This window comes from Pelobates fuscus, chromosome 4, assembly GCF_036172605.1.
Source record: "Pelobates fuscus isolate aPelFus1 chromosome 4, aPelFus1.pri, whole genome shotgun sequence".
In the NCBI taxonomy this organism is placed as follows: Eukaryota; Metazoa; Chordata; class Amphibia; order Anura; family Pelobatidae; genus Pelobates; species Pelobates fuscus.
In genome coordinates, this window is record NC_086320.1 from 392,713,670 (window position 1) to 392,740,976 (window position 27,307).

The following is a 27,307-nucleotide window of genomic DNA, read 5'->3' on the forward strand; positions in this document are numbered from 1 at the left end:
CTCCCACTCTGTTCTCCTCAGCGTTTCACTTGCACCCGGTATCTGAGCTTTCTCTGTGTATACCGTTGCCTTGACAACCACTTTTCTTCCGTCCGACGTCCCGATCACGTGACGTCCTATGCGGCCTCCAAGCACTTCCGGGTTCCAACGGGCAGACTCACTCCACCTCACTTCACCATTGGGTAAGTGCACATTGATTTAGATTTGTATTTCATATATAAACACTTCACTGTCATGTACTCTGCGATCTTGAAAAAGACCCGGCAGGGTCGAAACGTCGATTGATTTCTGTACACCAGTTTTGAAACAATAAAGCACTAAGTGTTCCACTTAAGAAGACCTGTGAGTGCATTTTGATTTTTCATTTTTCTATATATATATATATATATATATATATATATATATATATATATATATACGTATAATTACAATAATAAATAAATAAAATAAATAAATAAATAAAATATTGAAACAAAATTTAAAATAAATTATATATTCATATGTAATTTCATTCTAACTGTATTTTGTTATTAATATATATATATTGGAAACAGAATACACTTAGAATGACATTATATATATATATATATATATATATATATGTATTAAGGCCTTTTGGCCTGTAATTGTGGGAGGGGCGTATGACACACCTCTTCCCTACTTAAGGGACACCCCTTACCTGGCTCCATATCGTTCGAGGTCAGCGCTGCATCATTTCCACTTCCGGGTCATCCAGACGCCATTTTACCTGATTACTCCATGAGGTTTTTTAAGCAGAGCTGTGTCAGGAATCCAGCCACAGGCTTTTCCGGCCTACCACCTTCTTTCTTCAATCCATCGCCGTGGATGGTGTCCAAGTGACTCACAAACTGTAAGTCAACCTACCCGTTATGCCAGGCATCAGTCCCACGGCACCATGCACGGGTCAGGTCCTCACTTTACGGCTGCATTTTGTCTAAGTCTGTTCTAAAACCATTGCATGTTCATGCATATCATTCGTTTAAACCCCCTACCGGTCTTTGGGTGTACTACAGGCTTCTTAGACATCACATTTCATGTACAAACCAACGAACCACTGCATTTTCGCCTACACACTGACCCCTACCGGTCATTCGGTGTACTACAGGCTTCTCAGACATTATTGCATTTCATGTACAAACCATCGAACCACTGCATTTTCGCCTACACACTGACCCCTACCGGTCATTCAGTGTACTACAGGCTTCTCAGACATTATTGCATTTCATGTAAAAACCAACCTTGCTTCATTTAAACGATTGTCATTTCGGTTTGTGTTTCCTGGTCGGCACTTATTCATAGTATATTCTATGCACGATTGCTGTTCGCATTAAAATGTATACGGTTAAGCTATTCATGCTAACTTCTGTTTCCCTTCATACTAAGATTCGGTTATTCTGCTATGTATTCACATAGATCTTTTTCGTCAGTTACATTTCATCATTTCATGTATTTACATTTGGTTAAAAAGTTGCTTGGTTAAATAGACAGACCATTTTCATGCTATTTTTAAGGTATCACTTATTACATCAAGGGTATGAAACCAGCTAACATTTCTGTATAGACATTGGACTCCCACGCTTACTGGAGTTTTTTTTATAATTATCCATTTCATTACAATTAAATCAGCCTACGTTACAGGCCTCATTTCTTTATTGTTAACCATGACACAAGGATTTAATTCATTTTCATGCATACTCGGGTTGAATCACACGTACTGATCCAACCAATCATACGTTTCCTGCACAGTAATCGGTTAAACTTTCAAATACTTATTTTACACGATCTTAGGTTGTCTATTTTGTTTCAGTTTGCTTATTATATATATATATATGGTTTTAATAATAATAGTTATTTTATTTTACAATGCAGATATTACATGTATATTACTGTTATGGTTAGCCTACATTACGGCTCCTTTTTCTGTCATGCTCGTACGACATACCACGAGTTCAAGGACACGGTCCTATTTTCAAAGAGTATAATGGAGATATGATGTTATTACAACCATGTACATTACGATTACATGGCACTAACTATTCAGGCCATTTCTTATCATACTCATACGATATACCACGAGTATATAAGAACACGGTCCTACCTTCCACAGAGGGTTTCGGGTTGAATCACACGCATTGGTTCAACCACTCATACGTCACGTTACAACATTTTCTGCATAGATTGTCATTTCACATAATTTCACATGGCATTTACAAACTCAGGCCTTTTCTTGACACACTCAGACGACGTAACACGAGTATTTAAGAACACGGCATATACGTCTCACAAGACTTTCGTTTTTTGAATCACACGTTCTGGTTCATACATTCATACGTCACTTTACAGCAACATTTATGATTCTGCATATTGTCACTTCACATTAAAAAGTCCCTTGCATTCCCAGATCAGTTTAGGGACATGCATATCATCTGATCACCTTCCATATATACACATTACACGGCCAATCCCCTGCTGCCAGGTATCGGACTCAGCGTAACGCTTGTCACCAAGCATGGGCAGTCATGTCACTATCATACTCATAGATTTTACACCTCCCACACATACTGCTAGAAGCCCTAATCCCAGCCTATACAGATTACACAGGATCCATTCTCACTCTATCCCTTTTTAGGTTTATCCAGGTTTTCATACCTGTCGAATCTCAAAACTTCATACATACTACCAGGTACGTAAGCCTGCTCACGTTGTAGTTCACATACGTTTCATTCTTCTAGGCCATAGAGTACTGGCAAGTTAGGGGTATAGGCCCAAATAGGTACCTCCCTTCTTGGCATTTCTGCCTATCGTTTAGTGGTCCGCGAGGCCAACACCCCGCCTCAACGTTTCGGAGGCAAACGCCATCGGGCCACACGTGAGTTAGCCGCCTCGCAATATTATAGAGAGGGCCTCACCTGTCACTCCCTCCCCCTGTTTTCTTTTACTATCACGAGAGGCCTACGATTCCTGCCACTACGACGGGTGGCCTCAATAACCCCTCGCGCCAACTCATAGACAGAGCCTCTCATAGCCACTTGGCAACTAGCAGGGCCTCACCTGTCACAAAACAAGATTAATTTTTCGCCTTTCAGGCCTAGTTAGCCTGCCAGTATCACCCCTGGGGAATCGGTCACTACACCCCTTACCATGGCTGGGTCGGCCGCTGCGACCCCTCCAGCACTGGTTGAGTTGCAATCACTTTCTCCAGCCATCTGTTTCAGGGCACATGCTAAATCTGTGTCCAAATAAAATGTATACCAAAACTATACTTAACATCAATAAACATTTCTGTACTTACGACATTACTGCCACATCATCCATATAGACATATGGTGGAATTCATTATCTCGGGTCTATCAGAAGGATTCACACAGGCCTCATACACATGCCTTCCGGAATCCTGGAATGTCCTAATTTACAATCCGCACAACAAACCCTACAGCGGTGGAGACACTCATAGCCAGGAAGTGGCAGAGGACTTCCTATGGGGGCCCTTCCAGTCCCCTCGATTCACCACATGGCGGACAAACCCCATCGGTATTGTCACGGGGAAATCTCACAAACAGAGACTTATCATTGATCTATCAACACCTCACACCTCTGCCACTCCTAGTCTGAACTCCCTCATACCCTCTGAGGAATTTTCACTGCTATATTCCACCATAGATCACGCCATTACGGCTATCATGCAGGCAGGGGCCGGAGCATGGCTCAGTAAGACTGATATCACAATGCTTTCAAGTTACTGCCTATCCACCCTACACTGTGTCACCTGCATGGTATCAAGTGGGCAGGGAACTACTATTTTGCTCACGTTTAACATTTAGGTTCCAAAGTAGTCCGGCCATTTTCGACGTATTCGCCGAAACCCTATGCTGGTTTTATTAAATATAGCCAGATGCCCTACAGTTATACATTATCTGGATGATTTCTTACTGGTCGAGGAGAATATTTCCCCTCCCAGTATCCTAAAAGAAACCATCAGTCTATTCGAACAGGTGGGTGTCCCAATCTCCTCCACCAAGACTGAAGGACCAGATACCTTCATCACATTCCTGGGTATCATACTAAACTCAGCCACCATGCAAGCTAGCCTGCCACGCCCAAGGTAGAAAACATTCTGATCAACATAATCTCTACATACAACTCGGTACTTGCAACCGCAAGAATTACAGTCTCTGCTTGGGTCACTGAATTTTGCCATTCGCATCATACCTCAAGGCCGGGCTTTCATCTCACAACTCCTTTACATGTTTCCCACTTTTAGAAATGATGGACACAGGTCACCCCTGGATACCCAAGCCATGGCAGGCGTAATTATGTGGAGAAAATTTTTAACCACCTTGAATGGTAAAAGCATGTTCCTTCCAAAATTGTCTGACTCCTCACCTACCATTTGGTCAGACGCGGCGTCTACCACAGGTTTTGCAGCAATTTTTCAGGAACGAATGGCTTTGGGGCAGCTGGCCTTCAGAAGTTCAGGACCTGGAGGGTTTTTCCACTACCTCAGCTCTGTTTGAGATATATCCCATCGTGACGGTTGCCGTGGCATGGGTGCATTTATGGGCAGGTTCGTCTGTACGTTGCTACTCAGACAACCAAGTAACTTGTCACATTATAAACAAGGGCGATCCAAATCACTGACTATTATGAGATTCTTGAGGAAACTCACTTGGCTGGCTGCATGTCATAATTTTCTCTTGTTTTGTATTCATGTTCCAGGTGTATGTAACACTGCTGCTGACAATTTGTCTCGCTTTAATTTCCAGGCTTTTCGTCAAATACTCCCGTCAGCCGCACTCACAGCCACGAACACCCCACTATTCCACCATCTAGTAATGGACTAGATGCTATTATGCAACATAGCAGAACATTATCCCAATTAGCACTGTCTACTAATACCCGGGAAACTTACGATAGAGCTTTCATTTGATTTAAAGATTCCTTTCTGAACACAACATCTTACAACCTTTCATCGTGACATCCTGGTTGGGCTTTGCTTCTTTTTGCCACCTCAAACTCAAACTATCATACAACACAATCAAACCATATCTGACAGGCATCCAACATCACATGCTAACTTTACAACCAGACAAATCAAGTGTCCTCCTACAAATTAAGAACATCCTTAGGGGTATTCAGAGATCCGAACCCCCACGTACGGCCCAGAGGCTACCCATAGATTTCCATATTTTTAAAGACTTGTACAATTCACTAGATTTAAACCCTTTGCCAACAACACAAACCTCATCGTTAAAACCACCATATACGTAGCCTTGTTTATGGTTTCTTGAGACCAAGAGAATTTACCGCCATCAGCACAACACAGTCCACTCACATCCTACTTCATTCACACTTAACAAAACACATGGACTATTATATCTTGACTCTGCCTCACTCCAAAACCAGTCAACATGCACTTTCAGTAGAGGTTAAGTACTATCCTACTCACAACAGGTGGAGCCCCGTCAAACTACTGGACTCATATACCCAGCATAACAACGAACCACCATCTCAACCACTTTCAGTCTACAAGGTTCGGTACTCACTACCACCACCTTTATGACACACGTCAGGTCTTTACTTACACAGCTGGGCCTCAAATCAGCTAACTATTCGGGCCACTCCTTCCGCATAGGAGCGGCCTCCACAGCATCCAGTGCAAACATTCCAGTTCATGTTATCAAGTCACTAGGGCGCTGGAAATCATCGGCTTACTCTAGATACATACCTAACCCGGTACAAGAAGTAAGAAATGCCTTTCAAGACATGTCTGGTTAAAGTATGTATATTGCTGGTATGTAATAAATTAGATTTTCTACTTTTGCCCTCTTTATTTACAGGCCTACCTCATCGTCGGTTCCGGCACACCACAACCGACTTGCTCTTTTAATACCATCCTACACTTATCAGTGTTTGTATCTTCTGTACTATCATGAGCCCTTAACACAAATATATATATATATATATATATATATATATATATATATATATATATATATATATATATATATATATATATATATATATATATATATATATATATATATAATACAAATAACCGCAAATATATATAGATAAATACATATAATTACATAAAAGATTACATTAGTATACACGTAGAATTTAAATACCTATAAATTCATATATATTAAAATTCTACGTGTATATTTAAGTAATTTTTTAACACAATTATGTCATTTGATTAATTAAAATTTGATTGACATGCCTGACATGCCTGAGAAAGTGCAGAGAATTTAATTTGCAAGCACTATATTTGACCCTGTAACTCTCCAAGACACTATAAAACCTGTATATAGGGGTACTGTTTTACTCGGGAGACTTCGCTGAACTCAAATATTAGTGTTTAAAACTGATAAATTGTATTACAACGATGATATTTTAAGTAAAAGTGACGTTTTTTGCATTTTTTACAAACAAACGGCACTTTTATGGACTATATTATTGTTGTAATATGTTTTACTGTTTTAAAACACTAATATTTGTGTTTAGTGAAATCTCCCAAGAATAACAGTACCCCCCATGTACAGGTTTTATGGGGTTTTGGAAAGTTAGAGAGTCACATATAAGGCTTGCATTTAATTTTTTTGACATTGAAATTTGCCAGATTAGTTATGTTGCCTTTGACAGCGTATGGTAGCCCAGGAATGAGAATTACCCCCATGATGGCATACCATTTGCAAAAGTAGACAACCCAAGGGGTATGTCCAGTCATTTTTAGACTAGTTTTAGTCACAAACACTGGCCAAATATTAGTTTTTTGCTTTTTTCACACAAAAACAAATATGAACGCTAACTTTGGCCAGTGTTTGTGACTAAGTGGCTACTAAAAAAGACTAAACATACCCCACGTTCAATACCTTGGGTTGTCTACTTTTTCAAATGGTATGCTATAATGGGGGTAATTCTCATTCCTGGGCTACCACACCGTCATAAAGGTAACATTACTAATCTAGCAAATTTCAATTTGAAAATGGAACGTTCTATGGACTGCATGAGTTGCAAACAAATGGTCATATTGTGAAAATTATCAGGACTATGGCTTAGCTGTGGACATTTTTAGTGGCAGCAGGGATAGCTGAACGTTTTGATCTAAGATTTGTGTAGGTGGGCCTGAAAATGAGGGAGTGGTGGCAGTTTAGAAATCATGTCCTGATTTTTCAGCTTTTGCAAGCTCCCACTCTAGCTTTGCCATTCATTCCTATGGGACAAATTTCGCCACAAGAACGACGATATTCCGTGAACCATTCGGCGAAACGTTCCACAAAGTAATAGCAATCCGATCGGGAACAATCTGCACGTTTTGGTATATTTTTGTCTATGTAGTGTAAAAACTGTGGGAGGAGTTAGGGTGGCAAATTTGGCTATAATAATAATAATAATAATATATATGTGAGATAACAGTAAGTGGGCTTGCTATGCAAGAACACTTAATAATAATATATATGTGAGATAACATTAAGTGGTCTTGCTATGCAAGAACACTTAATAAGGATTGTCTTGGAATCTATAACGTTTTGTCTTTTAGATATTGTATTAAATAAAAATATAAATATAGAAATAAAATCCATTACAATAATGTACAGCAGAGTTTCTAAGATTAATTAGATGATTAGATGATTGCAAATATAATTTTAAGTAGAATAACATACCCTCCTGAACATGTCAACATCTCTCAGTCATTACATGGAGCGATAGTGTCTCTGTCTCCAAATCTGTCCTCTGTCCCTTAACATTTAAAAGTACACATATTTATACCTTAGGTGTCTTCATTTTAGGGCTACCTTAGTTTATATTTGAAAAAGTAACACTTCCTTTGCTTTATTCATTTTAGGACCTACCTTAACTTGGCAAAAATACAACTAAAACGTAAGGGTGCACACGTCATGGAAAATTCCCTGACTTAAGACAAGATGGAGTCTTAAAGTCTGAATATCTTATCTACTGTTTATTTGTCATGACCTAGACATCTTATTTATTGTTTATACTAAATTTCCATTATCCCAGGAGAAAATGGCATAATTTAGGATGATGTAGCATAGTCTTGAAGATATTATTGCATTACTTGTTTTGTATTAAGCTAAGACAAATTGGCATAAACATATTATGCACTAAAAGTAGATAACAGGTCATTGCTTAAAGAAACATATATGAAAACAATATGTTCCTGTCAGGGTCTTACCTGAGTTTGGAGTCTGTAGCGCAGATATGTTGCTCACCCTTGCAGATAGCCACAGGCCAAGGTGGTCAGGTAAGAATTCACCCGGCCTGTGGGTCTGTGCACGGGGGCTGTGCAGGATAAAGTACCAATACGCAGTACAGGCAAGGACTGAACCAGCAGGATAGTCGAGGGATAGCCAAGGTCAAAGGATGCCAGAGGTCAGGAACAACAAGTCAAAAGCCGGGGTCAATAATACGAAGCAGATAAACAGGAACACTGGAACAAAACAGGAACACAAGATCAAAGACTTGACACTGAGCACAGGGTGAGGCTGGGTTTAAATACCCTGCTGATGACCGATCAGAGTCAGGTGAGACACAGCCAAGTCAAGGTGCAGCCCCCGGTGTAGTAGCCATGCCAGGATGAACAGGACCAGAATCAGTAGTCTCTGTATAAAGCTGCTGTGGCTCAGAGGCAGAAAGCAGGACTAGGACTGAGAAGTTCCCCGGTTCAAGTCCCCTGTTGGGAACTCCAGGAGCGACCACGTCTGGCTGTCTGTCTAACTGGTGAGAACCGTGACAGTTCCATTTCTAACACCTTGTCAGTTTGTCTCTTATAGACAAAGTACACAGTTTTAGAAATACAATATTTGCATTTACCCATAACACAAGTCCCTGGTGACTCCAGGAGCGACCACGTCTGGCTGTCTGTCTAACTGGTGAGAACCGTGACAGTTCCATTTCTAACACCTTGTCAGTTTGTCTCTTATAGACAAAGTACACAGTTTTAGAAATACAATATTTGCATTTACCCATAACACAAGTCCCTGGTGACCCTTGACCAAAAGAACATTTGAGTCAAATGGTCTTTGGTTTTTCGGAGGCCCAGATTGCCTGTCTCCGGTATCAACCTGAAGTGTGGTACTCCTGTTCATTTTCAAAATTTTGTGGTGTGCCCAGTAGGTAGTGGGAACCATGGCTAGGATCGGGGAAGAGGGTCCTGTCGGTTTCGGTGATACTTCAATTTTGATAGTTATGGCTCGCTTCAGGTATGATGTGGACCTTTACCGACAAAAGGTCACTCCGGGTCATTCTAAGCTTAGCGTGTCTTTATGCAATCTATAGCTATATACGGAGTAGACCCTTCCGTTCCCAAATTACTTATAAATACTGTTTTATTTAACCATTCTAGATGATAATTACCACTAGAATAATTCAGTGTCTGAAGACCCGAAAAGGCACTGTAAAAATATTGTAATAAATGAAACAATGACTCAAATAAATATAAGATAAAAGTGTATTGGATGAATGTAACAGAATGCAAAAATAGTCAGTAAATAATTAATCTTACCAAAGTATTAGTGACAGCATATGTCCTTGTGTATGATGCTCTGCGTGCAAGTGAGAAGTTGAATGTATGCCTGAGTGAATGAATGTTAAAGAATGACAACGTCCTATCCTTTCTCCATAAAGCAGCCCCCACCTGTGTGATTTTCCTAAAAAGGTTTTCTAACTTGTTACATGATGTAATGTATTGCATATCTAAGTTTGGGATATTCCCTAAATGGCTCGAGCTTGTAATTAGCTTACGAAGTGTTTTTGTATACATTTAACTGACAGCACATGTGTTTTTGGAATATTCTCTAGAAGGCTCTTGCCTGTAATTAGCTTACGACGAGTTTTGTATACATTTGACTGACAGTACATGTGTTTGTTCTAATTTAATTTTAACCTTGTGGAAATGTCATTGAAAGTGTAACGTTTTTCAAATCTAAGCTAAGTTAAGAAGCCTATTTCAGTCAATAGTCATTCAGTCAGTATTTCATACAACCAAATGTACATTAGTATTAAATATATATATATATGTATGCGCCACACCATATAATACACATATATATTGCAAACTGCACATTAAATAATGATCCATACTCCACAGGTCCTACCTGTGGTCCCTCTTGACTTGCATTTGGGTAGTTACGGGTAAAATATCTTCTGCTTTCGGTGATACGAACTATGAGGTTAAATATCCCAAGTTATTTCCTAGTAGTATTTTGGCTGGCAAGTTTCTCATGATTCCGACATTTAGATACTTGGCTTCCGATCCCCAGTCAAGGTGCACTCGGGCGGTTGGCAATTTGTGGATGGCTCACCTGCCACTCTTACCCCTATGGTGCAGTCTTTTTTCTCAAAACGAGATAATCTGTGTGGCTGTATCAGTGTAAGGGTGGACCCAGTGTCTCTGAGTCCTTTTGCCTCCTGACCATTTATCTTTACAATTTGCCTATGATGTTCTCTGGCCGTCTGCACTGGGTCTACTTCGTGTAGTATCATCCAGTGCTCTTGAGGACAACTTGAATGTGTTGGGGTTTCCTCTTGGAAGCAGTGAACTGCTGCTCTGGGTTGATGTAATTTCGGTCTGTCCCAGTTTCCACGACTCCTGAGGGGGCAGTTGTTCTTGAAGTGCCCCCGTCTGGTTGCACCCATGACACAAGGGACCCGCTCTCTGGAATGGTACTGCTGCAGGTGGAGGTGTCATTGGTGTTGGATGAGTTGGTGTTGGGGTTGACTGGGCATGATAGATGGGTCGAAAAGGAGGTCAACCTCTGCTTTTTTCAGCCCTCCTGCCATCTTGGTACTCATCTGCCAACTGCGCTGCCCCCCCGCAGTGAGAGGTTTCCGACCCTGGACCCAATTGCGAACTTCTGGGGGTACGTGATTGTGGCGGCCAACCCGAGAGGATGAGGGGTTTCACCGCCAGAGATGTTCTTTTCCCCTATTCAGATTCATGCTGCAATAATCTCAAGCATGACAATCCAAATCACGATATAGCTGGTATAGCTGTTCCCTACAAAGATGAGACTCGATGTTGATGGTAAGCAGGAACTGATTTATTGGAAGCCACAGCTGACCTTATATTCAAGTCCCCATGCAAGGGGTTTTCCTTTACGTATTCCAGGGCATTCCCCACTGGACCTGAGAGGGGACTATGACAATGTACACATTGTAATCACATTATCTCTCAGGTCCAGGACATTTACTATAATTACAATTACACAAAATATAGACAGCAGTAATAGGTAACCCCTCAAGTCCTATATCCCCAGATAGCCTGGATCTGAGCACCCAACATATCCAAGAAGTGCTCAGATCCCACAAACACAACCGAAATGCCACAGGGGTACAGTTTAGACTAACCGCACACGAGGCGTCTGCCCAGAATAGTTCCATAGATTTAGGTTGTGCAGCTGGTTGCTTTTGGAAGTATGAAATACACAAAATATACGAATGAAACTGTTCGTATGTGCTCTTAGTCTGTGTCCCTTGTTCGGGAGTGTGTTCCCACTGAACGGTGCTCTTCTTATACGAACGCCACCGAACATACTTGGAGATGGAAGTCCCAGCGATGTTCACGCCGTTTGATTTATAGTTCCATGCACTCGACGACCAAACACCACTGTATGCGTACAAGGCTAAAGATGGCCACCACCACGTGTTCACACATATGAACGGCGACCACCCAACCGACTGCTTAGAACTTTGTAGTAATTGCTGTTACCGAGGTGAGAACAAGGGTCAAAAGGGTCAATGAGCAACACACGACTCCTTTGGATGGCCTGACCGTTCGGCAGTTTATTCGGTATACAAACTACATGGGTCCCAGGTGTTCAGTGAATCCCATATACTGAACCATCCAGTGTAACAAATAAGTAAAAATAAACAGGATGACAATCCAGGGATAGGGGAATCTGTCACAGTGATCAAATAACTGTTCCAGCAGCAACAGTTGCAATGCATCGGCCAGGGTGGTCGCCTGACATCCCTGCATCCAGTTCTTGGTGTATCGAAAAGCCCATTCGGCAACGGAATCTCTGTTACCTTTTCGTAATCCCCAAAACGTCCTTCTATAGGCTTCAGGTGTTACTGCGTACAGAGCCAGCAATAGCAATGTCTCTTTTACCAACTCATAATTGTGGATATCAGAGTCAAGTACTGTTGGTAGGCTTCAGCTGCACTGCCCAACAATTTGCTGCTTAGGATAGCTGCCCAATTAGCCTTATCCAGACACTCCAAAGCACACTGTCTCTCAAAGTCTTGTAAATAGGTGTCGATGTCCATCTCCCCATCCATAAAACTTTTAAATGCAGCATAGTTAAACTTGCGTTGTCTTCCATTGATAGATCCTTGAAGAGATGCTGTCTCTCCCTGGGACGACCTGGCTTTAGCTTCCCGGGCCCTTTTGTAAGATATTATGACCCTCTTACAAGGATATTCTTTTAGGGAATGTGTGACAAATAAGACACAAACACAAGTGTATAATAAAATGTATTGTTAATATTAATTTAAGGATACTGTTAGATTTTAAAAGGATATACACATTACACATTATAACCATAGTCAGTCCAAAACCAAAAGATACATAATAAAAGGGCAATACTTAAACATTTCAATGGAGGTCTTCCCCTTGTGCCTTCATCTTGGGTAATCTGAACTATCAGTTCACCATGGCCCTGCTTGCTGTGCTGTCCTCTCCAAAGAGACAAAAAGAGAGAGCCTTCCTTGGATGTTGTCCTTTTAAAGACTGATTCTTGGAGTAATAAACTACAAGTCCCAGAATTCCTTTTCCCTCCCAAAAGTGGTTTATCCCCCCCTCTTTCTCCAGAGAGTTCCTTCTTTACACAAGTCTTTCCCTTTGATCTCTTCCCTCCAGCTATACTGTAAAGAAGTGACCAGTTGGTTAGGTTTCTTGGTAGTTTGGACAGCTTGGGAAAACACACACTTCCATGGTTACACCTAGATGTTAATTACTTTGGTCTCCTGATAACATACATGGAATACTGGGGGGATGTAAGCTTAGGTTTTAGCTGGATGTTGTAAAATGTAATTGAAAGCTTTGATCCTTATCACATGGTTATCATGTAAATGACCCCAACTTATGAAACCAGTTACATACAGAGAAAATTATATACAATATTGCAGTTTGGCATATCAATTTCTTACACTTTGTGCCTCTGTGGCTTGTGCCATACTTTGTACAATAATATCCTGTGAGGGATTGGGCCACAGTATACTAAGCCGCCATGTAGATCTCTGTGAAACTCTGATTCTTCAATGCTCCCTGTCGATGAATTACTTACTTATGATCGCTCTTCATGAACTTGGCTATAAACGTTGCTTTCTATAAACGTCTGGCCCTGCGGCTATGAGAAATTAGCAAAAAAATATTTTACCCCCACATGAGAATGTATACCTGAGTATTTTGGGCTATTTTATGGAAGAATACACAATGCCCACAAATATTTTAAAGCATGGGGCAAGACATGATCCTTTTAGTGTAATGTCATGGGGACTGCTCATTCTCTGACACTGTAGGATTTGGAAGGGGGCAGCAATTGTGGGAAAATCACATTGTTGGAAGGCAGGGCATCTACAGCTATGTTTTCAAATTTATTATAATATTTATTTATTTAGTTTCTTAATTTATTCAAGTGAGGTGGAGTTGTGCATTCCTGGCAAGAGTAGGGGAAACACCAGTGTTAGGTTGGCTATGTTGGTAATATTAATTGTACCAGACTCCCAGAGAGGGTCAGGAGAGTATTCCGAGAAGAACTGGATTTAATGTTTATGGTGCATAGAGTGCCCCTTCCAACCCTTGTTTAAAGCTGACAAGTGGCTTTCTCCACCTTTTTATAACGAGATCTATGGCAATACCCATATGATACTTTCCACAGCCATAAAAAGTGTTTTATCTGGCTTTTTCCTAATCCCAATACTTTCATACCTAGTGACACCTATAGAGAAGGTGTTCATTGATAATGAGTAATGACAGGGATATGCAGACATTTTACAAACACTGCTGACATGCCAGAGTCAAGCAATAGGGAGAAGTAAAGAAGCAGATTAAAGAGGATTTAAGTTTTCGCTCTTAATAAGGTGGTGGCTAGATTTCACAGCATTTCCTGGAAAGTGATTTTTCCAGCCTTTTGTACAACAATAACTCCATAAAACAGGCATGTCTGTCAGTGACTAAGTCCTGAAATTATTGGATGCTGAGACGTGGAGACATTATAATTTGGCTGTAGGAGGGACCAGACAATTTAGAACATTTCTACTTACATCTCACAAGCTGACCCAGTGACATACCTGTACCCTCCCAGTCAAAAACCTTATAAATTGAGACACCCCCAACAATAAGCTTCTCAGCATCTTCTCAGCCATTGCACCAAGACCAAAGAAACAGCAAGGAGACATCGACGGTGACAGCCCGCAGTGGATGCCAGGTACCTGACTGTCTTATAGAGGGGGGTGGGGGGGGGGGGGGGAGGGAAGAACATTGAGAGAGTGCAGTGATTGGGGTGACAGTGGATCCAGGTACCTGTCTGTCTAATAGAGGGGGGAGCAGAATTGAGAGAGTGCAGTGATTGGGGTGACAGGTTACAGTGGATCCAGGTACCTTTCTGTCTAATAGAGGGGGGAGCAGAATTGAGAGTGCAGTGATTGGGGTGACAGGTGACAGTGGATACAGGTATCTTTCTGTCTAATAGAGGAGGGAGCAGAATTGAGAGCGTGCAGGGATTTTGGTGACAGCCCGCATTGGATCCCAGGTACCCGTCTGTCTAATTGAGGGGGTAAGGGAGAATTGTGAGAGTGCAGTGATTGGGGTGACAGCCAGCAGTGGATCCCAGGTACCTGACTGTCTAATTGAGAGGGGAGGGAGCATTGAGGGAGTGCAGTGATTGGGGTGTCTAATTGAGAGGGGAGAAGAATTGAGAGTGCAGTGATTGGGGTGACAGCCCGCAGTGGATCCCAGGTACCTGACTGTCTAATAGAGAGGGGGTGCATTGAGAGAGTGCAATGATTGGGATGACAGGTGACAGTGGATCCAGGTAACTTTCTGTCTAATAGAGTGGGGAACAAAATTGAGTGGTTGGATAAAACGCCCGCAGTGAATCACAGGTACCTGACTATCTAATAGGGTGGGGTGCATTGAGAGAGTGCAGTGAGATGCCAGGTTCCTAGGGGGGCAGAATTGACAGTGTGCAGTTATAGGAGTGACAGTGGATCCCATGTACCTGTCTGTCTAAAAGAGACAGAGCAGAATTGAGAGTGCAGTTATTGGAGTGAAAGCCCACAGTGGATCCCAGGTACCTGACTGTCTAATAGAGAGGGGGGGGGGATTGAGAGAGTGATTAGGGTGATAGGTGACAGTGGATTCCAGGTGCCTGACTGTCTAATAGGGGGCGGGGGGCTGCTTTGAGATGATGCAGTGATTGGGGTGACAGTGGACTCCAGGTACCTGACTGTCTATTATTATGGGGGGGAGGGGAGCAGCACTGAGAGTGCGGTGATTGGGGTGAAAGGTTACAGTGGATTCCAAGTTCAAAATAAACAAAAGAGTAAATTTATTTTAAGAAGTGCATTTGCATATAAACAACGTTTCAGTCTAACCACCTTGACATATTAAGAAATGTTTGGTAATGGGAGTGAAATGGTGAATGTATTCTGTTGCACAGCACAACGTAACTAATTACGTTATCTTGTTGATTGTTGATGAAGTCATATGAGTGTGTTCTTCACATTGGCTGAGATCATCAAATCCCAATCTAACACACTGCCCCTCCTCCCACCACTCATCCATTACACCATACACTGCCCGCTTCGCCCAATCTAATACATTGCCCCTTAATCAAATACACTGCACCTCCTCCCTCCACTCTAATTGAATAGACTGCCCCCACTCCCACCACTTTACTTTAATACACTGCCCTCCCCCCAATTTAACACACTGCCCCCACCACTCTAATACATTGCCCCCAAATCCAACACACTGCCCCTCCTCCCTCCACTCATCCACTACACCATACACTGCCCGCTTCACCCAATCTAATACATTGCCCCTTAATCAAATACACCTCCTCCCTCCACTCTAATTGAATAGACTGCCCCCACTCCCACCACTCTACTTTAATACACTGCCCTCCCCCCCAATTTAACACACTGCCCCCCACCACTCTAATACACTGCCCCCCTCCCTCCCTCAAATAAATACACTGCCCCCCTTCCACAATTTAATACAATGGCCCCCTCAGGGTCAGATTAAGAGCCCAGTGGGCCTGGTGCTGAAAATTATGATGGGCCTAATTACAGAATCTTATCGACAAAAAAACAAAAAACACTAAATCACCCCTAAGCGTCATGTATCTGATGGAGATGATGCTGGAGGGAAAGAAAACAGCAGATATAACAAAACACATATCCTATGCTAATCTCTCTCTAATTTATGTTTTCATCTTTTAAGTAAATCCATAACCCCTAACAGCAGTGTCCAGTGAAGCAGAAAGTCAATGGGTAGGCTAAAAGGGTGTGCCACTGACACAAATCACATAACCTGCCAAAAGGGGTGAACATGCCCAAAAAGGGGACATGTCCGCCCAAAGAATTGGAAGGCAAGCCTGGCATGAATGCATGTGAGGCTGCCTGCCAATCATGCAAGCTAACTAAGGGCACACTATGCAGACAGCACCCTGAGCTTGGCATAAATGCGTCTAATGATGCGCTCGCTCATTACTTTCTAAGGACTGTCCCATAGTACTCGCTGGTCCACTTGTCTCTTTACTTTCTTAATAGCAGGCAGAAGCTCCTGGTATATAGTCTGGGACAGAGAAAATCTGTATGTAGTGAGTGTAGAATAAAAGGGACATGCCACAGTGTTAGAGACCAAAGTCAGCATTATCTTAACTAATTTCATGGTCAGCCAGTCCACACAAGTTTTGCTCCCATACATCCCTCTTAAGTTCCATACTTAAGCAAGAGAATGTGAAAAGTAGGTAGGGTTGCCACCTTTCTTGGAAAAACATACTGGCCTACTAATTTGCATAATTAATTATGTATGCGTGACATCACATGATGTAAATCACAAAGAGTAACATAGGAGAAAATGCAGTAAATGCAGTAAAATCACCACAAAACTACTTACAGTTTGATTCTGCTGTATAGATGGATTGCTCCCAGTGTCTCCTGGTCTCCCAGCGTCTTAAGTCTCCCACTGTCTCAGTGTCCCTATGTATCAGTTTCCCCATTGTAACGGCCACCCAGAGTATCAGAGGGGTGTATGCCGTTACAGACGTCCTTTTCCCTTAGAAAGAGCTGTGCTGCAGTATTCTCCAGATGTCATCTCAGCCGAACAGGTAGTTGAAGGTGTAGCAGAGCTCTTACAAGAGCTAGGGATTAGCTGTGAAGCAGGTTCCCTACAAGCATGAGACGAGGCTACGTGTTGAGGGTTAAGCAGAACTCATTTTAATGGGGCCACACTTGCCTTTTATGCAAGTTTTCCAACAAGGGTGACACCCAGGTGGACCTTGTTGGGCACAGGGACATACAGTGAATAACCAATAAACATAGAGTCACATAATGAGACACTCCCATACATTACACACAATCCCTCCCGTCTGTTTGGGAGATAATTGAGTTAATTACTGTATCAACTCCATTATCTCCAAACGAAAAAATAAAAATTTTTGTACATTTTCAGAAATACCCTAAAATCATATCCGAACCCATAAAACATACATTTTCTGATAGCCCCCATTTAGAGTAACAACAGTAACAACAAAAATCATCCAAATCGGTTCAGGGATTAGATGGAAAGTTAGATGGAAGTCCCATTTCTGCCCGGCTGCACACGAGGCTCCTGCCCATAATAGTTCCATGAATTCAGCTGGTGCAGCCAGTCTCTTTCGTGCAGTATAAAATGTTGAACAATAGTTCACATAATCGTTCGTGCATGTGATGGTTGTGTGCCGCTTCATTCGTACGTTGTCTCTACCGAATGCCACCTCCTTTGGATGAATTAACACAAATCTAAATAGTCCTGTGAGTCTCAGCAGTGTTCGGGCCATTGAGTGTCCGTAAATAGTTCCAGACACTCGACGACCAAACCCCGCTGGACGCGTTTGACAAAACAAGATGGCCGCTGCCACGCGTTCGTGTATACGAATCGACGGCCACCCAGTGAACCACTTAGAACGTTGGAGTTGCGGTTTGGTACAGTTTGTTCATTTCTAATTCTTATGATGGTTTAGGTAAAGGGTATTGCAGCAAAAGTTCAGCATAGCAACAAAATTATAAATCCAAAAAACGGGGCATCTGTTACACCCATGTCTCCCAGTGTCCCCATGTCGCCCAGTGTCCAGTAATCTCCCAGTGCCCCCCATGACTCCCAGTGCCCTCATGACTCAGTGTCCCCATGTGTCAATTACCCCAGGTCTCACAGTGTCCCTATGTATCAGTGTCCCCTAGTCTTCCAGTGCCCCTTAGTGTCATGTCCTCTGGTCTCCCTGTGACCCTATGTATCACAGTGTCCCTGTGTATCACAGTGTCTCAATGCCACATGTTTCCCAGTGTCGTCTTGTGTCTCCATGTCGCCCAGTGTCCCCCAGTACTCCCATGTCTCTCAGTGTCCCCTAGTGTCTGTGTCCCCATGTCACTAGGACACTAGGAACACAGAGACATGGGGACACTGTGGGGCATGGGGACACTGAGACAGGGAACATTGGGAGACCTGGGGACACTGAGAAAAATGTGGACATTGAGACACTTGGGGCACTGGGAAACATGGGGACACTGGGAGACATGGGACACAGACACTAGGGACACTGAGACACTAGGGACACTGGGAGACATGGGGACACTGAGACACAAGGGAACACTGGGAGACTAGGGGACACTGGCTGGGACACATGGAGACACTGGGAGACTAGGGGACACTTAAAGACATGGGGACACTGAGACACCAGGGACACCGAGACACTAGGGACACTGGCTGGGAGACATTGGGACATTGAAACACTTTAAGGGACTTTAAAGAGACATGGGGAAACAGACACTAGCGACACTGGGAGACATTGGGACACTGAGACACTTGGGGACACTGAGACACCAGGGACACTGGGAGACATGGGGACACTGAGACACTATGGACACTGGCTGGGACACATGGGGACACAGGGAGACTAGGAGATACTTGGAGACATGGGGACACTGAGACACAGGGACACTGGCTGGGAGACATGGGGACACTGGGAGACATGGGGACACTGTTTCTCTAGTGTCTCAGTGTCCCCATGTCTCCCAGTGTCTCTGTGTTCCCATGTGTCTGTGTCATAATGTCTCCCAATGTCCCTTAGTGTCTCAGTGTCCCCATATCTCCCAGTGCCCGCATGTTTCTTTGCCGCCTTTCCCCCCATATCTCACTTCCCTGAGCTGTAGGCTGTCTCTGCAGGCTGGGAGATGCTGTCTGGACTCTCTGTAGCTGCTCCCTTGAGGATCAGTGAGTAGAGATAGGCAGGGAGGGATATGCTGGAACTTCCTATCCCCTATCCCCTGCCTCTTTCCTCACACAGTGTTGGTATTGCATTGTAATCTTTGTTTATACTGAGAAAAATACCAGCATTTGTATTGTATATGACTGCAATATCAGCACAGGCCAGGAAGTCTCAAATTCCTGGCTGTACCAATAAAATACCAGCCAGGTAATAAATCAATGGGCCTATTTCATAGGCATGGGCCTGGAGCTGCAATTATATTATTCAGGGTGAGGAAACCCACCATTGGTCATTGGCGGGGCCCTAATTTTAATATTCAAGGGAGGAACCTACCATTGGTGGTTGGTGGGGGCCCTAATTTTAATATTCAAGGGAGGAACCCACCATTGGTGGTGGGTGGGGGCCCTATTTATAATATTCAGAGGGGACCTTGTGTCCCGCTCAGACCCCACTCATGAGCAATGGTTGATGGCTCTAAATAAGTGATGGATAACATGCTATTGTCCACACACCCAATTATTGACATGGCCTCCCACATACAATCCCAACCAGGTTGCTAGGGATCCCTAATTCCATAGCCATCACCTTTAATAATAATAGTGGGAGGGGCATTAAAACTAATACCGTAAATAAAAAAATAATACTTAGCATCTTCTTTCTTCTAAAGTCTTCTCTTCTTTAGCCTCAAAAAAGGTCAGAAAAAAAGCCATCACTTCCTGATGTTATTTTTAACATAAAAATATCTGATTCGAACAAAAACAGATCCAAGTAAGGCCTTTGAGGACTCCACACATAATGGGGCTTAAAACATGAGTCATTATAAAGGCTTCCCAAATGCTTTGAATTCTCATTAGAATCATTTCTATCAAGACTTGCTGTGAGACGTGCCCGTCACGACGCTTTATTGGTTGGGTTACATGCCACGCAATCAGAGTGCTCTGACGAGAATTTAAAGCATAAGAAAGAGTTTACAGAGGCTTTAAATGCTTTGGAGCTGATTATGCATGTGACAATGGTGCTAGTTTCAGGAGGTGTTCAACAGAATGTCTACCCCCTCCCCCTTGTATATTTTATTAGTAGCCCCCTACCGGGTGGGGGCTGGGGGCAAACCACTAGGTTTGTGCACTGTTTTATTATTATGATTTATAAAGCGTCAACAGAATCCACAGTATCCGCAGTAAATGGGTGGACAAACAGACAAGTATTTGTAACAAGACGAGATGGACGCACAGGAACAGACGGTGCTGAGAGCGAGCAAGCGAGCTAACATTCTAGAGGGAGTGGGGTAAAGTGACAAAAGAGGTAAGGGAAGGATGTATTTTAGGTACGGGAAAAGTAAATTACTGGCCTAGTGTATAATGAAGGCTTAGTTTATTGTATGACACAGTTTCAGTAGAGCAAGCAGATGGGCTACTAAGGTAGGTGGAGGGAAAGCAATTTAACTGATACGCTTTCCTAAAAAAGCACGTTTTCAATGATTTTTTTGAAGGAACTGACACTGAGAGAGACTCTAACAGAACAGGGAAGGGAGTTACATAAGAAAGACGCAACCTTAGAGAAGACCTAGACGCAGGTATTTGACAAAACGTAGGGGCCTGGACATGCATACTTGTAAATTAGGGAGGATAGATAAGTACCAATAGCTGCCCATGCAGCTGCCTCCAGGGTGCCTGCCCAAACTGTCATACAGTGCCCCTAATGGCCAAATTAGGGGGAGGTGGGGGGATTTTAAAAGTAATGGGGGGGGGGGGGGGGGGGGAAATAACATAAATATTATATTTGTGTTCGGGGCACAAAGGCCGTATAGAGTGATAGTGAGAAAATTAGGAATAGCGTAATACAGAATGGAAAAAGTCAGTTGTGGTGTGCCGTAACTGATGATGCGGTAGGCCTGTAAATAAAGAGGACCTACCCTTAAGGTGTAAAGAGAGGTAGATTGGGTGAATAGAAGGAGTGGAGGTAGAGTACTGTCAGGAAATGGAATGGGACCCAACACGCAGAATGTAGATAATGGGTAATGTATACCGGACCTTAGAATGGCCGGACTAACGTATAAGAACAAGAGGTAGTCAAATTCAAGCCGAGGTCAAGGAGTACAGAAATCAGGATAAGCAAGTAAGCAAAAGCCGGGTCAAAGGAGTATAGAATGAAGAGTAGTCACAAACGGAGCCAAGATCAAAAGCTGGAATACAGAATATGGAACAAGCACTATTGGGAACATAAATTAACCACAACAGGGCAAAGAACCTAGCCCTTTGAGTCCTTTTTATACTATGGCTTGTTAGAATGATAGCTACACCCCCAAAACATCAGAATCCAAATGTATCGGCGGAACGTGACTGTGACAAACTTTTTCTGTGAGTTTGCCACGAGTTTTTGGAGGGGCCTGTTTGCCAGCCTCCTATCCTGTGACTATGGGCCCTGCAATATATCTTGCCCAATACACTTTAAAAGGCTCCATTCATGTAATGTAAGTACTTTTGTACTCCACAAAGAGAGACCGACCGCTGGCCCTAATTCCCTGGAACTGTTTTGGGCATGAAGCCATGCTTGCAGCTGGTCAAAAAGAGACTTCCTTGAAACTTTTGAACCCCTGCTCTGATCTGGGTGATTTTTGGATATGTTGTTCCCCCAGATCAGGGCTATCCAGGAATGTTATGTTTTGGGGTACTTTCTGAACTTTGTTAAAATGTGTTTTTTTCTGCTTGGAGATAATTGAGTTACTTACAGGACTTTACTCAATTATCTCCCAAGCAGAGGGGAGGGATTGTGTGCTGTACATGGGCATGTCACAGAATGTATGTTCGTTCTGATTGGTTTATGTCCTTTGTGTTCCTGTGCCCCATCAGCTCCAGGGGGTGTTCCTCTGGCATTGAGAATTGTATAAAAGCCAACCTGAACCATTAAAGCTCAGATCATCTTGCACCTTCATGACGTTTTGGCTCATGTTCTGGGGGGTTGGAGAACTACATATACTCTGTGGATTGCTGTATCACAATACTCCCCTGAGTATAATCACTAGCTCTTATAAGAGCTGTTCCTGCTACACTCTCTGGACTAGGAGAGGCCTACCCACTGGAAGCTGGATCCTGGTCTTGGGTCCAGGGTGGGTGGAGGACGGAGAGACCCCAAAGAAGCTGCGGCAGTTCGTGGGGTTTACGGTGGTTATGGTGTTTCAGCGCGGTGCTTATGGTACTCGTAAGCGCTAGGAAGCAGCGATTGATGGAGGTACCCGGTTGGGTGCAGGTGGTCTGTCACAGTGACGTCATTAGCGTCATGACGTCGATGCCCCCTTGCTGCATCATAAAAAGGGGCGGAGCTATCGCGGCCGGCGTGAAAACGTCTGGAAAGGAAGAGGAAAGCTGAAGAGGACCTACATCTTCATGTAAGAGTTAAGTACCCTGAGGGACAACCTTGGTCACTACAGAAGGGACCCAGGAACGGTACAGGAGAAAGTGAGGAGGCTCTTTAAAAAGGTAATTAAGCTCCTCCCACAACTCCAGGCAAAGCCTTAACATATATACATATATATTTGTGGTTGTATACAATAAGTTGAATTATAGTAATGGTGGTGTAAGTAGGTTGTGGTGTGCCGGAACCGATGTTCGGGTAGGCATGTAAAAGACAGCCCACCAAGATGAATGGCTTAATAAAGGGTTTGGTGGGTGGGCTGAACCAGGCAGTCTCAGCCCAGAGGAAGGGGAGATCTGTGTATTTATAGGCCGGGTAACTCCTCCCACAACTACAGGCTTCACCTAATGGCTCAGCCTTCTCATTTGTGGTTGTATACAATAAGCCAAGTTATAGTAATGGTGGTGTAAGTCGGTTGTGGTGTGCCGGAACCAATGTTCGGGTAGGTTTGTAAAAGAGGGCAAAACGTTTAACAGTTTAACACAGAATACGTGATGACATTACATAACATAACCAGTACTTAAATGCAAGTCTCAATTCCCTCTCAGGTTGAGAGATATATATGGCATATGCAGTCTCAGCCATTAGATGTTATATACTAGGATATAATTAGAGGTAGTAGGAGCATTCTTTTAGAATGACCTGAAAATGTTAACGGTTGTATTAGAATAACTTTAAGGTGTTGTGAGCTAGTTTAAGGTTGAGGTGGCAAAAAATATGTGAACCCCACCATGAAATCGAATGAGTATGGTTTGATGATTTTATATGTGGAAGTGAGTTTATTAAAAATGGCCCAGCACATGAACAGGTGTCATTGGCAGAGAGTGTTGCATGTGCCAGCATTGAAATCCTGGAAAGTAGGGGTTTGGTAGGTCGTTCGGAAGAATCCGAAAAATTGTGACCTCATCGGTTGCTATGTTGTAAAAGCCTGTTATGGGTATCTGAACAAAGTAGAGTTTCTGTGATGCTTCCAGCCAGATCTCTTCCTAATCATCTTATTATTGTTAGTGAGGGGGACTGACAGGTAATAATTCCCATGCTACGAGGGTAGGTTCTGTGTCACCATGGGAAATGTGTCACGGACCCAGTTAACTATGAAATTGGCTGTAATCCAGTGTCAGTGGCGTATTAGTCCAGAAATGAGGGACAATGGTGGCGTGAACATGGTTCACCGGTTCTGGTGGGATAGAAAGTTTAGCAACATGAACAAGACTGCTCAAGCATGTGTTGAATGTAACAGCGCTATTGTTGACAGGTGAACCTGGTAGCAGGTTGAGCGGATGGGAAATGAATGAGCTCCGTTGTGTGAGCTACATGGTAAAGTTCAGAGTAGGCGTGTAGAGGTATTGCAGAGGAAGGCCAATATTACCAAATGTAAGTCTTACCTGGTGTACAATAGGGTGTATGTAAAGTAATGATTATGGCATGAACTCTGGTATCACTTAAACGCAGTATAATAGGGCAATATATAACCCCCAAGCAACAGGAAGGCAGAAATTAGGTTGTAGCTGTCCACCTTGTCCACCTTGGATGAAGCTTATGTAAGTGACGGCCTAGTGAGATCCGTGTGTCAAGGTATAGGAGTAGAAGGCAGAGAGAGCTCATTGCGATTCATGAGTAGCGGGGTATATATGCCCATAATGCTCTTACACCCATAATGCTGGCAAATCATCATGGGAGGTGTAGTCCAAAACATCTGGAGTGCCGAAGGTTGCCTATGCCTGGTCTAGAAGGTATGAATAATATAGAAAAATTGTAAAGTTAATCTGTTGTTGCAAAGTCCTGAGTTTCACTTTTTTTTTTACACAGACTTGCGTGGCCAGTTTTACACAGACATGCTTGGAATCTGCATTGTCCTCATGATTTGCCTTAGTGCAGTTCACAGCCAGTTTCCCAGAGCCTGCACGACTGAAGCAGCTTTTCGGACAAAGACTTGCTGTCCCCTCTGGAAAGACAATAGTCCCTGTGGTTCCTTGTCTGGTCGTGGAAGGTGTCGAGACTGGACACCTTTAAGACGAAACAAAATTCCTCAAGTTAATGATGATCGTCTGGACTGGCCAAGATTCTATTATGAAAACTCATGTGAGTGCCATGGAAACTACAGTGGCTTTGACTGCGGAGATTGTAAGCATGGATACTTTGGAGATAAATGTGACCGGAAAAAAATGATAATTCGAAGAGAGATCAGAGAGCTGTCTTTTCTAGAGAAGAAAAGATTGTTCAGCTACTTAGCTCTGGCTAAAACAACTAAAAGTAAAGACTTTGTTGTCCTAATTACAGGAGACAGACACCATCGAGAGACATACCGCTTTATTGATGCTTCACTTTATGATGTTTTTGCGTGGATGCATTACTACGCAATGAAGCCCATACTGATAAATAATACATTTGATCTCATTAAAAATTTTGCCCATCAGGGTCCTGCTTTCCCAGGCTGGCACCGGCTTGCTATCCTGTTTCTGGAGAGACAGATCCAGATGATGACTGGAGATGATGACTTTGCTATTCCATATTATGACTGGCGTGGAGAGAAGAATTGCTCAATCTGTACTGATGATCTTTTGGGAAACAATAATGCCCAGGGTATACTGACTCCATACTCCCACTTCTCTTTCTGGAAGGTGAGATACCTAATTTCTTGCATTGCATTACTTACATTTTCCCATCTAGTATACTATTTAGAGAAAAGGAGTAGAGGCACAGGTAATTGCAATATTAAAAGGATTGAAAATACAAACCGTTTCTCCTGAGCTGCAGCTAATCCCACTGTAGTTCCAGCTGTGTAAACCAAATAAACATACAAACAATGAGGTCTGCGCTTCAAGCTGTAGTGTGCATCAATCTGCTACCAAGCATTTATTTGAAGGACATAAAAGTCAGGCAAACATTTTGGGCACAAGCACTTTTTCAATGCAAATGTCCTTCAACATGCAGCAACACTCACCAGTTTATATACAATGTGCAATAAATTAAGAACCCAGGTGCCGCCCCCATCCCCTCCTCCCCCCACAGATAAAGTGCAGCTGTTTCTCATTGTCTGGCTTCCCTCTGCCATCTTGAGTCTCTCTTCCGGTTTCCGGCAAGTGTGGGTGTGATGTAATGACGCACGTTGCTAGGAAACGAGTATACAATACAGACGTTTATTAAACAGATCGCAATAAATAAACTTAGTTTAAACAGATATACCTCGAATATGGAATATATCAAAAACAGGTCATAAGCATAAAATTACAACACAGGAAGCCACATAATCGAAGTTAAATGAAAAGATAAAGATAAAAGTGAATATAATGCCCAGTGTGTGAAGAAAAAAGCTGCAAAAGCATAGTGTATAATGTTATACCCATATATACTAGATATGTAATAAAGAAAGAAAACACCTATTACCAATTAGGTACTTGGGTATACAGGTTGCCTAATCCTGTGCATATAGCGTAGAGTATAAAGTGCAGGGCTATTAATATTCTCGGAAGAAATAAAGCAAAACAACATAGGAAGGTATTAGTCACTAGAATAAGGCATAAGACATAGGAAGATATAATATTTTATATTTTTTACATACCCCGCTCGAGGACACTCCAGTCTTCCAGAAGGTGTTTGCTGGAGTACCGAGATGAACAAGTGCCACTCAAGCTTCTCATTAAGAGCATGAGGTGACACCATATCCAAGAGCTACATCCAGTGAACCTCTTTCTGTAACAGGATTCTTTCCCTATTACCTCCACGAGGAAGTGGCGCTACTCCTTCCAAAACCTGGTGGCGCAATTGCAATACATTGTGTCCTTTCTCTCTTAAGTGTTGTGCGAATGTTGCCTCTGATTTGGCACTACATATAGTTGTTTTATGTTGTGACACCCGATCTTAAGTGAGTGTAAGGTTTTGCCTACATATTCTAAGCCGCATGGACACTTCAGGAGATAAATGACATAATCCGTCAAACAAATAGGGGGATGTAACTAACCATATGGCCATATTGTGTTAAAAAATTTAAAACAGAGAAAGGACACAAATGGCGCTAAATTAATAAGATCCGGTGCAGCAAAAACCACCGAAGTGTAATGTCACCACTTACACTAAAATGTGATAAATTCTGGAAAATAGAGTGATTTGCGCACACAGAAAAGACAAGTGTGAGTTTTACCTCTTACACAGGGTATTCTTGTGTGTTCACACTACATACAGTATGCATCACCTATATACAGGTAAATAAAATACACATAGTGTAAACTGTAAAAAACAAATAATGTTTTAGAAATGATGTATATCATCAAACTCACACTTTTCAGAGCCCATTTAAAGTTGGCTCTAGACTTATAGCGCTTTTCATCTCACTCTTGAGATATCCAGTATTGGAAAGATGTGTACATCCACAGGAACTT

At 42.6% G+C, this 27,307-nt stretch overlaps 1 protein-coding gene across 1 annotated transcript in view; it reads left to right on the plus strand.

Annotated features, from left to right (window-relative positions):
• Nucleotides 1-14,380: 14,380 nt before the first annotated feature.
• Nucleotides 14,381-27,307, plus strand: part of LOC134609289 (tyrosinase-like) — a 33,850-nt gene continuing 20,923 nt past the window's right edge. The window contains exons 1-2 of the mRNA XM_063452969.1: nucleotides 14,381-14,474; nucleotides 24,738-25,549. Coding sequence (XP_063309039.1) covers nucleotides 14,468-14,474; nucleotides 24,738-25,549 — 819 coding nt within the window. The 5' untranslated portion in view covers nucleotides 14,381-14,467. The remainder of the gene's footprint in view (nucleotides 14,475-24,737; nucleotides 25,550-27,307) is intronic.